The sequence below is a fragment of the Saccostrea cucullata genome, unplaced genomic scaffold (genome assembly GCF_032062105.1).
Source record: "Saccostrea cucullata isolate Sc308-1 unplaced genomic scaffold, CSIRO_AGI_Scuc_v1 ctg3135, whole genome shotgun sequence".
Taxonomy (NCBI): Eukaryota; Metazoa; Mollusca; class Bivalvia; order Ostreida; family Ostreidae; genus Saccostrea; species Saccostrea cuccullata.
In genome coordinates, this window is record NW_026933587.1 from 6300 (window position 1) to 19233 (window position 12934).

At 31.8% G+C, this 12934-nt stretch overlaps 1 protein-coding gene across 2 annotated transcripts in view; it reads left to right on the plus strand.

Moving 5' to 3' along the window:
- Positions 1 to 670: 670 nt before the first annotated feature.
- LOC134238700 (T-box protein 1-like) overlaps positions 671 to 12934 on the plus strand; it is a 40044-nt gene continuing 27780 nt past the window's right edge. Inside the window, exons 1-2 of one of the 2 annotated variants that reach the window (XM_062720818.1) lie at positions 671 to 2098; positions 8486 to 8640. In XM_062720818.1, coding sequence (XP_062576802.1) covers positions 1473 to 2098; positions 8486 to 8640 — 781 coding nt within the window. In that variant the 5' untranslated portion in view covers positions 671 to 1472. The remainder of the gene's footprint in view (positions 2099 to 8485; positions 8641 to 12934) is intronic. The other variant, XM_062720817.1, reaches the window with a different exon arrangement.

Here is a 12934-nt window from a genome sequence, read left to right on the forward strand (position 1 = left end):
GAATCCTTGATAAATGTTTGAACAAAAGAAAAAAGACGTTAATTCTCTGCAGCATTCATTGAATCAACCCCCTATAATAAGACACGTGTATCTAAAATGTGGATTTTATCAAATTGTAAAAATTTATGTAAAAATTCATTTCTGGCTTTCGCATACTTTGGACATACGATCGCGAAAAAATAATGATATGTGTCCTCAACTTTACCGCACGTGCACAAGGGACTTGATATTAAATTGCATCTATAAAGGTCGTTGTTTAATACACAATTATGTCGTAGTCTGGTTTGAAGAACATTTAGTCTTCTGTTACCGTAATCAAAGTAAGAAGGCCAAGTAGAACTAGATTTTTTATTGCTAATTTTAGATTTGAATTTTGACATTGACTGTAAATTTCGAGTTTGAAAATCTAATATATTTAAGAAATGTTTTGGTTTTATTTAAATTCGCACCTTCTCTATATGCTTATCCCAAATATTTTTCTTCGCGTTTTCACAAGATAGATTTATTTTTAAAATGTAAGAAAAATAAAGTATATTTAGTCATCGTCTATTAGACGTATATTGAGGACTCCGCACCCTTTGATGTTTCAGGTCCGTATATGTACTATTGCTAGGCGTATAAAAATATTAATTGTGTAATATTCTTGCTGTGGATAAAACATTTCTGTTGAATGACTTTTTCTTTTGTTTTTGTAAACAATTCATTTACAAAGTATTTGGGTGCGGGTTTTACCGAATTGAAAATCGGTCCTCTTGTAGCTATACGTTCCTTCTTTCCATCGCCGTTGTACTGTTGAAGTTCTTTTATTGCGGGTGGTTTTCATTCATGGAAAAAAATCATTTATATTTCTAGTATCCCTAATGAAACTCAAAATGCCAAAAAATTGTGACATCTGCTGAATGCAATGTTTCCGACCGAGAAACTCATTAGAACTGAATGTTTATCACAATTTTTGGGTCCGCCGATTAAATTACTGAACAATGTTCTGCTGAAGTGAAATGAACGCGTGCGATTGACTGGCGTGATCCTTTGACCAATCGCAGAACGAGCTTGCGTACACTTTTCTGCCTTTCACTGGAAATAATCATAATTACCTATAAGTATCACCGCAGTTCTTTTGTTGTCGTTTCAAAACATTCCCAGGTATATCAGCGGGTAGTCGAAGCAAAACGTTGATGTAGGTAGCAAAGACTCTTTTTTTAAAAACTGACAGAAAATCAGGGCCCAGTGAACAACTTGTTGCCTCATTTGTCAAAGAAGTCGTAAAGATACGTAAGTGTGGAGATTCCCAACTTGTGAGAAGCAGTTCATCCACTGAACCTGTGATGAGACTATTGGTGTGATAACATATATTTACACTTCTTTCAGTGAAGTGCAAACGGTGCAAATAAGATAATTTCTAACCACGCGGTATTATTTAGCGCGAAAGAAGGGTAGAAACTGAGAACAGATAAAACCTGCGTGATAAAAGGATGGCGAATACTGTGAATTTTAACAGGTACAATGACCAACAAGGGGACATATATGACGCACAGAGCGAATCCTGCCACACATCGGAGTCGCAGTTCCCGATCCTGTCCACTCTCAAACCGTACTATTGCCAGGACTATCTCTCCCAAGACACCGTCCAAGAATCCACGTCACCCATCAGTCAATACGGCCAGCATCCCTTAGACAATCACAGCCGGGATAAAAACTTTGATGAACCCGATTCTATAAATCCCGTCTCTACGGGCTACACCCCTCCTCGGGAGGGGCCTGCGGCCAGTTATGCTTGCCTGCAGCCAGTGGTTTCTCAGACTCGCATGAGCGACACTCCGTATTCGCTTCCATACAGTCAAAATGACAGTTATGGCTATGAAGTGGATCCCATGCATTATTACAGCAATCCCATGTATACTCAGCCTTCTCAGCACCAACCAGTATCCTCCCCAATTCACATGCCTCCCCCCAACTCAGAGGCCGTGGTGGCTCCCTTACCGTCTACTGCATCCATCCCTTCTAATTCTTTTAATCCATGCATCTATTTATGTAACAGAGAGTTGTGGATCAAGTTCCATCAGCATACCACCGAAATGATCATCACCAAGCAAGGAAGGTATGACGGTTTTGTCAAAAATTAATTCACTCGCACCCTTTTGTCACCAATGTTCACCCTCCTTTACTTACATGTAAAAGAAATTAAAATATGAATTTAAAAAAATGGCAAAAATAAGATAATTAATGAACAAACACAAATAAATAAATAAATAATAGATAAATAAATAAGTAAATAAATAAATCAATCAATTAATTGATTAATTTAAAAAAAAGTCTTACATTTATATACATGAAAAACAAATATTCTATTATTGTGTTTGGGGGAATAAGGGGGCTTGATATTGTTTCCTTTTTTTTTTAAAGGAAATAAAAAGTGGATATCTCGATTTTTGTTTAAGTAGGCATTGTTAAAATCTCTTGATATCAGCTATTTAACATTAATATAAACTTCATAATCTTTTTTTCGAAAGAGATCGCTTCATTTCCTACGTTAACGTATGCTTTTATTTAAGGGGAAAAAATACAAAAAGTAAAAAACTTTCGGAGTTTTCTGACGACAAGAAATTAACTTTTGGGAATTATGACCAATATTTAAAGAATTGAATCAATACCCTCGCCACTTTCATGAAAAATTTAACAAACGAATTCACGACTGAAATAAGCTCAAGATTCTTACGATTATATGTAAAAGACTTCAATTCCAGCTAAATAATTAATTAATACCATAACATACACTTATACCTTCTTTGAAATAAAATGGCCAACTAACTATTTACTTAAGTTTTACAAAAGTAAAAATTGCATTATTTTCATAGAAAATAGTTAATAACGTACCAGAATCAAATTGACGTTTATAATGAGGGATTCTCAAGAACTAAATCCCACTAAATAGTAATTTTTATGCATGCATTTTGGGCACTTCTGGAAATTGAGAACGTTTTTGTTTGTAGAATATAAAACTATAAATTTTATTTTCTAATGCTAAAATAAATGCTTATACCTTCAGACCTAAACACATGTTTGCGCACACAAATATTCATTCGCCATACGAAGAGCTGGTTTGGTGGAAATGGTGGGGTGGGGTGGGGATGTCTATACAGAATGTAAAGGGAAGGGGGTGAACATAACATAATATTATTGTAATATATATAAGGAGAGGAATTTATTCAGTTATTTAGAACTTGTTTCCAATCCTTTTGATTGATATCAATAATCTATGTTCAAAACAAGGGGATGAAAACAAGAAAGCGCTCCATGTATGCAAGCTACCATGGGGTTATTTAGTATTCCATATACTACTAGTAACACCTGTCTTATAGAATTAAGCTTACTCTTGATGAATGAATAATTTAATTCAAAGGTGAAAATGATAACGTGCTAAAAAAAAAAAGGCGTTGCATTTCATGTAAATCGTCTTCTTATGGAAAGCGGAAATACTTGACGCATATGATTTTACCCGTGTTAGCAGATTGCAGTATATGAGGAAAGAAAATAGTAAGTTATATGAAATTTTGTTTTCAATCCTTTTGAATTTTTCAATAAAATATGTTTAAAACAAAATATAGGTGCGTCAAGATATAATCTACGACTACAGGTGTGAAGAGGGGGGGGATGGCCAATCTTATATTGTAGCTAGAATTTTGAAAGTATATTAAAACTCTGATATATTTTGCTTTCATTCAAATGTAACATTTGGATTTTAAGTTGAATTTTAAAAAAATGAATGCGTTGAGAAATGTATATTGTTTTAAGGTCAAGATCTAGTAAATAACTTTTGACTAATAGATCCATTATGACGTCATAATCAATTTCAAACTTTGCTTTAGCAGAATATTAGAAAAAAGGGTATTTTTGACATTCAATTTGAAATCATATGAAAAGTAAACCGGATACCTATATTAAATTTGATATTGAAAAACCGTTTTCTGAGAGAAATGATAATTTCCTCTGTCGAATATGAAAATAAAACTCCCATATTCATGACTGGTTTTCTTAATTTTTCATTGAAAATGACAGTTTAAAATACAGTTTTTAATGTTGTTTACCTACAAATTATATATTGTTTTAAGCATCATAAAGGAATTTATCTCAAATTTGATAAATCTAGGCACCTTTAAAACTTAACCATAAATGCTTGAAAATCTTTTAAAACTTCATAATATTTATTTATTTATTTATTTATTTATCTATTTATTTATTCATTCATTTATTTTTTTTATTCATTCATTTATAATTATTTTGTCTCTATTTGTTATATGTTTGCAAAATCCAAAAGCTTCCTTTTCTTATCTTGCACTAATTAAGGCCGCTCGCCTTCAGAAAAAATATTTTATTTGCCTTTTCGCGAGTATATTCAACATTGCTTTACCCCAAATCGATTTACATGGTCATAGATTATCCAAATGGCTGAAAATAGTGTATATATATGCAGTTAAAAGAAAATCAGAGAGGAAAAATAATTTTTCTACATAGTTTTTAAATTCACTTTAAAAGAAAAAATATAATAATTCATATTAAGCTGCTTTGTTTTTATAAAGAAAACTTCTACGGGATTAACACTTTTAAGATATTGGATAATATATTTCTCGGAAAGAAAGATTCACCGGGAACGAAACAAATCAAAGCGATATAGACCAAGAGAAAGGAGAGGAGTTAAATGCAGAAAAAACTCCTATCTTATGATCTATTTAAACAACACGCAAGGACGTTATGATTGAATAGATCAAATATATTGGAATCTTTTGTAAACAAATCTGTAGTAGCTAAACGTCGTATAAACATTATGTCTAATGTTTTTACACAAAGAAATAAATAATACCAATAAATACCTCTTCTTGCATTGATTTAGGCATACATTGCTGTTCAAACATTTTTACATTGATTCCATTTTTCTATGAACAGTTGTTGATAATATTATGTTATAAATCTTCAAGCGAAAGCGTCTGAGGGGCTATATAAATCGAAGACGGCCGAAATTAAATCTTCAAAAAATTCATTTTTTTTATTAATAAGGCTAGTTATTGAATATGATGCAGATTTTGTGTAGAACAATATTAAACCATCTAGCTGATAAATAGACAAAAAAGTAAATAAACATTATTTATTATAACGCTACACGTATGTACTCCATATAGCAAAAAGGACTACAGACTTTAATGTAGCACATTAAAGAAATTCACTTTTATTTGCAATAAAATAAATAAATAAATAAATAAATAAATAAACAAATAAATAAAAGATAATCCACTTTTGAACGTTAATTATTACGGCCACTGCCCAGTAACTTAAATACACATTCAAAAGATTTGAAACTTGTCCCTTTTTCGGCATTGTGGCCATATTGTTCTATTTGAATTTTATAATTATTAACATAGATTTTTATTTACATCCACGCTAGAAAGTAAATACGTACACGGTATATGTATTTGAATTAATTTATGATAGCTAGAGCTTCGAATGTTTTTTTTTTATTTTGTTAATTTTTTTTATTAAAAAAACAGGTTTGTTTATAAGTTGAAACAATTCCTTTCTGAATCCTTTATTTAAAAATTTATTGCATATATATATATATATATATATATATATATATATATATATATATATATATATATATATATATATATATATATGATTATTTTTCTTAAAAATGAAATTGAGTTTAAAATACATTTTCACTGAAAAAAGTGTGTTTTTCACAGTTGGGGTAACTTGTTTATTTCAAAAGAACGATATATACATGTATTATTAATGAAACTTGAAGCAACCAACTTTTCTGAGATTCATATATTTAAATGATTATAGTAATACTGTACATATCTTAAAGTGACATATAGGTCCAATGGGCCGGGTGTGATGTATATACGTTTTTAAACTGTATTTACTTGTTGTCTATACACATGTCACTATATTATATTTGCGTGAGGAAAGATTCCGTATTTTTTTCTGTGTTGATGATTGCCAAGTTCCATCGCGCTGGAGGGCGTGGTTTCATTACTCATAGGGTAAAAGTGTTTTTTTTTTAAATAAATGTTCCTCGACGAATCAGATTCAAGTAATTTACATAAACTACACCTTCGCTAGCCAAGGATTACAAGGTTACTGATCTTCTTCTCGCTTTATCCTCCTCACAAACCCAAGAATAAAATAATTTCCCTTTTTACATGTAATATATTAAAGTGGAAAAAGCATTTAAAAATATAAAAACGGTACATTCATATTGATTGTGAAGAAGAAAATAAATGCTCAATTTTACTGCGAATTGGTATTATTTTTGACAATGTTTTAGAGGTAATTCTTATTTCAGAATGTAAGTTTCACTTTAAATAAATGAATGAGTGATAAATTGACAGAATAAATAAACAAATAAATAAGAACACCAACAAACACATATCTTTTTTTTAAATACAGTAAATCCATAAAAAGAACCTATTAATTTTATTTAAGAAATAAATACAAATGTCAATATTTCATACATTTTGATGAAAAAGGCAACAATTATTTTGTGAATTAAAATGATGAAAATAATTTAAATGATGAGAGAATTCATTTTTACATTTTTATATTTATTACTCGGTATTTAACATTTATTGAAGCATTGTATTTTAAAAAATGTTCATTGTGTCACAAACAAGATATAGACAGACTGAATGCACGCATCACGTAATCTATTTAAAGTGTACAGTTCAGAAATCATTTAACACTTACCTAGTACGTTCGACACTTATTTTTAAAATTTGCTTTTAATTGACATTCAGAAATCTATTTTCGTTTATAGTTTATCACTCTTGAGCCACATTTGCATTGCACTCACTTCGCTTTTAAATTGTTCACGAGAAGTTAAGAAAAAATCGACAGAAATCCACTTTTCCGCGATTCGACATTGATTTTCAAAAAATGAGATAAGAAAAAATCCTGCTTTTCATTGACAAGTAATACTGTTTTTCAGCGATTATTTTTTTCTCTCAACTTATTTTCACATGTACCTCTTCCGTTAGCCAAATAAAACTTATTGCCCTCTGCTTACCATAGGGAAGCGGAAGTAGGATTTGAACCAGGATTGGTCTTTTAAAACACTGAATTGGACACTTAATTTGAGATAAAACAAAGATTTAGAAAAAAACATTGGTCTAGATGTTTAAAGCAAAAATCGCCGACAGGAAGTATCAAAAAAAGGAAATAACACATAAAATATAGTGAAAAGTACTCGCGGAAAAGCAGGCACTTTGTTTAAAATCGCGGAAAATCAAGATGACGAAAAATAAAATCGCGGAAAAGCAAAACGATCAACTCTGGGACAAGAATATACCTTGTACATTTAATTCATCTCAATTTTAGTATTATTATTATTATTAAAACCTGGAACTCTTATCATTACATATTTTACTCATAATCTCTGTTTTCGCCCTGAATGAATCTACACTCACCGGCGGGTTTATATCAAAGGAGTTGATCCGTACGTCGCGGGTTTGAATCCTACTGTGGGGCACGGAGACTGGTCCTTCGGATGAGACCGTATAAACTGAGGTCCCGTGTCGCAGTAGGTGCTGGCACGAAAAAGATCCCCTACTACTCAATGGTCCTATGTGCCGAGTATAGGTCAGTAGAGTTAAAGTAGAGAAAAGCATTGCCCTGCAAAGCTTTAATTACCCTTAGAGAAAAAAAATATCGGGCACACAAAGCTGTACTTAGCTCTGGGGCCCGTTTTTCAAAAGGACTTACGACGTAAGACCAACTTTAATTATTCATATAACTTTTTAATTAACATTATATCAAAAATTATTTTAAACTTTTTAAAAGAATGTTGTAAGATATTTTTACACGGACAATTTCAAATAGAATTATTAATTTTGCAAAATTTTACAATAATGTGTAGTTTTTTGTCTTAGTCGTAAATTCTTTTGTAAAACGAGCCCCTGGATATTTTTCCGACTTTTCACCTCAAATGTACAAATTAAAACTCTATTTCAAAAACCGGAGAAAAAAAAACTTAGAGTCCTCCATCAGATACTTCTGTAGTCGCCATCAATACGAAGTGCGTTTGTCTCGCCATCCAATAGGCGAAAATTTGGATGATTTTCGTTTCAAGCTCAGGAGGGCAATATTTAAAGGTAATGGGAAATATAAAAATAATGAATGAGTGCACAAGTATAAGGAACGTGTTAGTAATATTTGGAGATGACAGTTTTGATATACGGAGAATTAAATCCAAAACAGCTCTTATTATTGTGTGCAATATTTACACTTTTTACCGTCCTTGGCACTAAACCATATCTCTCTAGTCGCCCTTCCCATCTTTTTTCTCAGAACAGCGATCTACTAATAAGCCTATCACAAAGTACACATGTACTTACTTTTGAATCAATTCTATTTTGAAAACTAACTAGTTCTTTGTAAGCAGAATCACGGTTTAAGCATGAAATGAACTAATTTTTGACTTTTTTACTAGGAGGATGTTTCCCACGCTACAATTCAGTCTGAATGGCCTGGACCCTCACAAACAGTATAACGTTTTTGTGGACATGATTCTGGCGGATCCCCATCACTGGAAATTTCAAAATGGCAAGTGGGTGCCGTGCGGACAAGCCGAGCAGCTGTCACAAAGTAAGTCGTACTTAATCGTTTCAAGAATTCTCAGTGTATATCAGAATTAATGTTACTAGATAATTTTTCAACGATACATTATAAAAGAGTATTTAGAAGCAGGCGTCTTTTTTTCTAGAAAGTATTTAAACTGAATTTCGGGACGCGTTCGGTCAACACCATACATTTATTGCCTGTGTTCTCGGGCAACATGCCGGACCCAAGAAACAAACTGTCTGCCTGGTGCCGTTAGGCCGGAGACAGACAGTTTGGTTCGAGGGTCGACACAACGCATTTTGCCCGAGAACACTGGCAATAAATGTTTTGTTTTACCTTTTATTTTGTTTTTTACATACATGCATCGCACTATCTTCCATAATGTAAACCTCAGGCCCGTCACTGTAAAATACCAACGAATGAAAATGAGATTAATTAAGCTCTGCCCATATTGTATGACAACCCAACATCTCATCAACAGGTCCAACATCTCACTCAACGGTCAAACATCGATTCTTTATGCCCGCTCAGTAAAACATTAGAAATGTTAGACTTTTTTGTACAGATTTGTATAGGAACAAATTTTTAAAGGTATACATCTTTGAGAAGTGTGGAAAAAAATTTGTGTATTAATGCTCAACATTAAAGCTAAAAATAAAATAGTAGAAATGTGACAAAGCAAAACCAACTCACCAGTATTGAAAATTGGTGTGTTTTACTTAAATAGATATAATGAAAAGAAATAGTAAAGAGAAAAACAGTATGAATAATAGAAAAATAAGAGAAGAAACAAAGAAAGGAAAAAATAATATCAATAAAATCTTTGTTCAGCTGCAGATTTACCCTGAGTCCATAACTAAGATTGCTTATTAACAACAACCCCCCCCCCCCCCCCCTCACGTGTACACACAAAAATAAAGTACAACAAAAATTCGGCAGATATAATTTAAAAAAAAACGCCCCACGTGGATAGTTCTTTTGTAAAAATTTCGAAAGCTTGACTTCAATACAAAAGTTCTGACCGAACAAATACAGTATTTTGAACTGCTGTATTTGAACACTGCATGTTGTCCGGTACCGCAAGGTGTAAGGTAACAGTGCGCATTAGAAATTTGCATAGACAACATTAGAAAAATTAAGCGTTTAATATTTCCTGTAGTGTTCGAGGATCATTAAGCTAACTTTATAATAATGTTTTCTGTGCCCGTTACCGATTCAGGTTGAATAAATTGGGTCGGTAGGTAGGTAAAACTTTTTCTAAGAAAATTTCAACATCAATGCTTATTTTTCAAAAATTTTCTGAAATGCATAATTTCTTTTTTATGTTTCCTGGAGGTTATTAAAGTTTTGAGCCAGTTAGTTAGTACTAAGTGGGAAACAAAACATTTTGTTTTCACAGATGGCTTTACGGTTCCTCCGATTTCTGCTGACTCTTCCCGGTCGATGTGGTTCGAACACGCAATCATAAACCGCATAGAAAAAGTGATTTTATTTTTTCGCAGAAATCATAGACTTACATTCATGTGTGCAGATTGACATCATCTTGCCATGCAATTATAATTCCTTCGCAACAGAGTTGGAGGGGATAGAGTAAGCAACGCGCTTGTTTGTGGGTGGGTTAGTTTGTTGTGCGTAACGGAATTAATGTAATTTGCATCGGGATCGAAGTGGAAAGTTGCTTTAAATAGATATGCTCTTTTGTGAGAATATGCTCAATTTTGCAGCGCCCTTGTTTAAACAGTACAATGAATATCGGAAGAAAAACTCAAGCATTACAAATTAACAATTTTGATTAAATTACAAGGATATGTAAATTTACGTAATGTCGGTTACCTACGTGTGTATAGAGATAAATATTTAGAGACATTTACCAGTTATTTCCCTCTACTTAATTATCACTTCGCATACACCGTCACCATTAATTCCACAAAAAGGAGTACATGTATGATCACACAAACTTGTTTCAATAAAACGTGACAATGAAATCTTTACATAAATGTTACTTGAGCATACATAACGCAGCTGATGCTGAGTAAAACTAACTTACTAAGTACAGTTAAGTACAGATCAGCCACAAACAGATCGACTTACTAAGTACATGTGTCAAAACAGTTCTTACACTCTAATATATTTGGATTGGCCAAATTTTAATTGTTTCCCCCTATTTTATTTAATTGCAATTCTCTTAAAAATTTGATTGTCTAACATGTGAAAACTGTGAATTGTTTCGTGAAAATCTTATACGTATTTTTAAAATGATAAAAAAAAATGCGAGGGTTTTCATAAATATTTTTATCAAAAATGTTTAATGACCATCTGGTGTTTTTCTTTCTCTTTTTCTTTTTTTTTTTAGATATTACTATTATTCAATTGGTCTTTTGTGAGAAACATTGACTTCGACGGCTTACTTTGACAGTTCAACATGCTTTACACGTATATTTGTACGGGGGTACGGAATTGATAAAAGATAAAAAAAAAACTTCTAGTATATATAGAGGTTTAAGTATGACCTTAGGGGCGCAAACATTTCCTCTGAAAAGAATTCTAAAAATTAGGATAGAATTACTAAAAGCCAATATCAGTCTCGAGATGCTGAATGGGACGGACAACTTCGGAATGGACATTTTTCCGAACTTGCGCACCCTTTTCCTTTAAAGCTATCATCTTAGGGTTTTTTTTAAATGGTGGGGTTTTTATAATCAAATTGATTTATGAAAAAAAAAATTCAACATTTTCTGCTAGTTTTTGAGATATTTGAGTTCAAAAACAAAAATCCCATGGGGAAACATGAACTTAAAAATACCCCACAAAAAACCCCACAAAAACCCCATGGGGTTTATTTTTCACCCCATGGGGGAAATAACCCCACGAAAATCAATGTAGGTTTTTTAAACCCATATGTTGCTTATATTGTCATATGGGGTTTTTTCTCCCACGTTTCTTTATCATGGGGTTTTAAATCCCATGTATTGATATATTTACTGTAAGATAATTCCTAAAAACTTGGGTTTTTTTCTTAGACTAATGGATCATTAGTATCTTCTCTGTTTCTCATTTTATAAAAGTGGATAGTTATAACAAATATCTATTATTTTTCAAATTTTCAAGTATTCATTCTTCAAATTTTTGCTTATGTAAAAGAAGATTTATATGAAAACAGGTTTCTAAGGCAGTTGCCTCCCAAAATGAAACATTCATCATAAAACTCTTCACAGATTATTTGATCGATGACCATTAATCTGAATATTTAAAAAAATGAAACAAGAAAATTTAATACCAACACAATAGCAACCAATTCACAGTGTCCAAAGAGGGTCTCTTTCCTTAACTAATGTATATTTATATATGTTAGGTTTATATGATGTCTAGTTTGTGGATTTTTTTTAAATCTCCATTCCCCTTGCATTCACCACTAATAAGATTGGATTTATTTAATTCATGTGCAATATATCTACATATTTAATTAATGGAACTCAATTCAGTTATATATCACAAAGTACAACTATTAAAATCTTTTGATTCACCCAAATATTTAAAAATAAAATATTTATGCCTCTTGGATCCACCACTTATCAGTTTAGATCATGACCACACATGACATATAATCTTAATGCTTAAAATCAATCAGCCATATCAAGGATATTAATGACTATGGCATAGTCATTAATATCCTTGATACACCACAAATATTTCTTTAAAAAATGAATATCCACTCCCCATGGATCCACCACTAATAAGTTAAGTTCTTGATCACACATGACATGTAAGATTTGTAAAGTTTGAAATAAATTAGCCATAATCATTATTATCCTTTTACCCACCACAAATATATTTAAAAATAATATCCGCTCCCCTTAGATCCACCACTTTTAAATTAAGATCATGTTCACACCTGACATAAAAGCTAAATGTTTGAAATAAATTAGCCATAATCATAAATCATTAATATCCTTTGATCATTCACAAATATTTAAAAAAGATAAATATCCACCCCCCTTGGATCCACCACTTATGAGTTTTGATCTTGATCACACATGACATATAAGTTTAATGTTTGAAATCAATTAGCCGGAATCAGTAATGTCCTTTTACCCATCACAAATATTTAAAAATAATATCCACTTGCCTTGGATCAACCACTTTAAAATTAAGATCACGAGCTAAATGTTTGAAATAAATTAGACATGATCACAATTCATTAATAACCTTTGATCAAACACAAATAATTAAAAAAGATAAATATCCACTCCCCTTGGATCCACCACTTATAAGTTTAGATCTTGATCACACATGACATATAAGCTATATGTTTGAAATC